Raw genomic sequence first — 3214 nt, 5'->3', positions numbered from 1 at the left:
ACAGATGTTTGTACTGTCCAGCCAATACCCATGCTGATTGACGTATTCCTATGCATACCGGTATGTGTGGGTTGGTGGGGTTATGGGTGTGTGAGTGTGTGTGTGTGTGTATGTGTGTGTGTGTGTGTGTATGTGTGTGTGTGTGTGTGCGTGTGCGTGTGTGCGTGCGTGTGTGCGTGCGTGTGTGTATGTGTGTATACATATGTGTGTATATGTGTACATGTGTATATGTGTGTATTCGGATGGTGTGGATGTGATGGCATTTTAGGTTGGGAATCAGCAGCAACAAGCACAGCAGCTCGGCCAGGGCCCTCAACAGTCACAGTCTTTACAGGCTTCCCCGGCACAACAGCAGCAACAACAGCAACAACAACAACAACAACAACAACAACAACAACAACAACAACAACAGCAACAACAGCAACAACAACAGCAGCAGCAGCAGCACACTGCTCAGGAACTAAGTGCTCTCCAGCGTCAGATCCTGAACAACCCTGAAGCCCTGCGTCGATTGCAGCAGCGCAAGCAACAGCAACAACAACAACAACAACAACAACAACAACAACAACAACAACAACAACAGCAGCAGCAACAGCAACAACAAAGGCTTCAGCAACAGCAGGTCCAGCAGCAGCAACAGCAGGTCCAGCAGCAGCAGCAACAGCACGTTCAGCAGCAGCAACCACAGCAGCAGCCGCAGCAACACGTCCCGGGCACGGTGCAGTTGCCTGGGCAAACCCGGTTACCCGGCCTGAGTGAAGCTGATGACCTGGCAGCATTGAGCAAGTTTGAGGAGAGCACTTTGTTTAGCTCCTTTATGAGCTGAGCCTTCTTGCGTATTCCTACCAATCATCGTACATGTTCAAGCATATTCCGACCAGTCATCCTTCAGTGTCAGCATGTCTCAACCTATGCTGGTAACTCCTCGGCTTTCCGGCTTTTTAATCTCTTTTTTTTTGTCTGGGTTTTGTTTGGTTTTGTTTCGCACTGCTTTTCTGTGTAGAAGCAATGCTGCTGTCTGCGTTTGTACTTCTAGTTCAAGGAGATATTTTTCGTCCGGCATACATCAATACTCCGTTTTTCTCAGGTCCAAGCTTTTAGAGAGGTACACGTCTGGTGTAGATGTGTTCAGCTATAGTTGGTATCAAGTCAAGAATGCACAATGCCGTGCACTCTTGTTGTTTTATCGTGTTTTGCATGCACTGCGAGTGGTGGTCATTTCTCCTGCACCATTGCCCGACAAACAGACCACGAAATGATGTTGTACCACAAGTCATACTATTCTGTCCTATCCACATTCTATATTTGATTTTACCATGGTTACTCGGGCTCTCTCGTTACTTCACATTCATGTTCAATGGTGCACAGTCTCCTCTCGTTGTTTTCATATCATTCTTACTCTTCCTTTTTTCTTTGTTTTTCTGTTGTGTTGTGCCCATGTGCACACACAAACACACGCACGTGAGCTGGTGCACGTCCTCCCTGGTGACTTGTACTTGCTGCTCAGACAAACATCCCAGTTCATCTGCCTACTCCGCCACATCTCTTTATTGGTTCTATACTCTCTCGGTCATCCGGTAATCAATCTTAGTTCATACCACAATCCCAATGGGTTTTTTGCATTTTCTTTAAATATCTTGGGACCGTTTTGGAAATAAGACGTAAGCTCCCTGTAGTAAACAGAAGCAGCTCAAGCGTCATCTCACGAAGGTTTTATTGAGATGTCACGAACAAATTGTGCGAAAGCTAGTTCGATGCATTTTTATATTTTTCATCGTTTCCTATTATTGTTCTTCACATTACATTTCCATCATAGTTATTTCTTTGTCCATCACCACGTTCTCTAGAGTTTGTTCGTGACATCTCAATAAAACCTTCGTGAAATGACGCTTCAGCTCAAGCTACCTGTAGTTCTTTTTTCTCTTTTTTTTGTGGTGATATAATTCTCTAGCCTATTACTAGTACTAGTACCAAGAGTCCATAAACAAATGCGCTCTTGCTAGTACTACTGTAGTATTCTCCTTCGTCTTTATTCATCCTTCTGAAGCAATATTAACATGTACTGGTACATGGTATACTGTGTTTACTATTTTTTTTTAAAAAGTTTTCTCTCCTGCTCTCTATGATCGCGATCCAGAGCCCATAATCGTTAAAACATGGTTATGGATTCTTCCCCGCTGTGATCCATCTCGCATTTCAAGCTGGCTCTTATCATCAGGTGTAAGAAATACATACATGTGTGCTTCTTTGCTCAATCCTGTGCTTTGTTTGTCTTAAAAAGTAACATTCTGCCAACCAATCAACATGTTTTCAGCCAAACAAGGCTAATACCTAATACCAAGAGTCCATAACCCCAGGGGCTATGGACTGTAGTCTTGGTATTAGGGTTGGTTCACATACCTTTGTTTGTCTTGTACGGGGAAGCCACCGGAAGCTACAAAGCTTTGGCTGTTTTGTTTGTCTCATACTGGGGGAGCTGCCAAAAGCTGTGTTTTGTTTGTCTCTTTAAATACTTGTACAAGTTTCGGTGCCGCCGGGAGAGCTGTCGGAAAATCTGTGTTCTGTTTGTCTCATGCGGGGAGCTGCCGAAACTGTCTTTCGTTTGTCTCGTACGGCCCGGTATTGCGCGCGGAATTTGTTTTGTCTGTCTTGCACGGGGGAGCTGCCGCATGCCGGAACCAGAAGCGGTTGGTTTTTTGTTTGTTTGTCTTGCACGGGGGAGCTGCCAGAAGCTTGCAATTGGGTGTCTTAAAAAATACCCTAAAATTGTTGTGGCATACAGCTCCCTGCTGTCTTTGTCAGCAGCAACTTGATTGTCAGTTTGTGCTGACATGGCTGCACTGTACAATAGTCAATACGTTTACTTGTAATATTAGTTGTAGTTTTTTTTTTTTTTTTTTTTTTAAACTTCCAAGCCTCTTGTACGGGCAAAATAAACACAAGTGCAAGGTCAACAGCTTAGTACCGAGAGAAAATGAGCTGAAATGGCTGTGAAAACAGTCTTGTACGGAGGAAGCTACAATGGCTGTGAAAACAGTCCAATAAGGAGGGAGCTAAAATGGCTGTGAAGACAGTCTAATGCGTAGCAAGGCGAGCCTCAGCCTGGACGAGGTCAACAGGCACAAGGTTGATGTGACGGCGGCGAACGGAGCGTGATCCTCGAACGAATATCATGAATATTATTAGTTGTAGTTGTACAATCATGCAAGGGTAA

General features: G+C 44.6%; 1 protein-coding gene across 4 annotated transcripts in view; it reads left to right on the top strand.

Moving 5' to 3' along the window:
• The window catches only part of LOC135804462 (uncharacterized), a 41974-nt gene extending 39719 nt beyond the window's left edge, over nt 1-2255 (top strand). For 3 of the 4 annotated variants that reach the window (XM_065318340.1, XM_065318339.1, XM_065318338.1), the window contains exon 25: nt 269-2255. In XM_065318340.1, coding sequence (XP_065174412.1) covers nt 269-826 — 558 coding nt within the window. In that variant the 3' untranslated portion in view covers nt 827-2255. The remainder of the gene's footprint in view (nt 1-268) is intronic. The other variant, XM_065318341.1, reaches the window with a different exon arrangement.
• The last annotated feature ends 959 nt before the right edge of the window (nt 2256-3214 follow it).

This window comes from Sycon ciliatum, chromosome 1 (assembly GCF_964019385.1).
Source record: "Sycon ciliatum chromosome 1, ocSycCili1.1, whole genome shotgun sequence".
In the NCBI taxonomy this organism is placed as follows: domain Eukaryota; kingdom Metazoa; phylum Porifera; class Calcarea; order Leucosolenida; family Sycettidae; genus Sycon; species Sycon ciliatum.
This window is presented reverse-complemented; position numbering and strand designations above follow the sequence as displayed.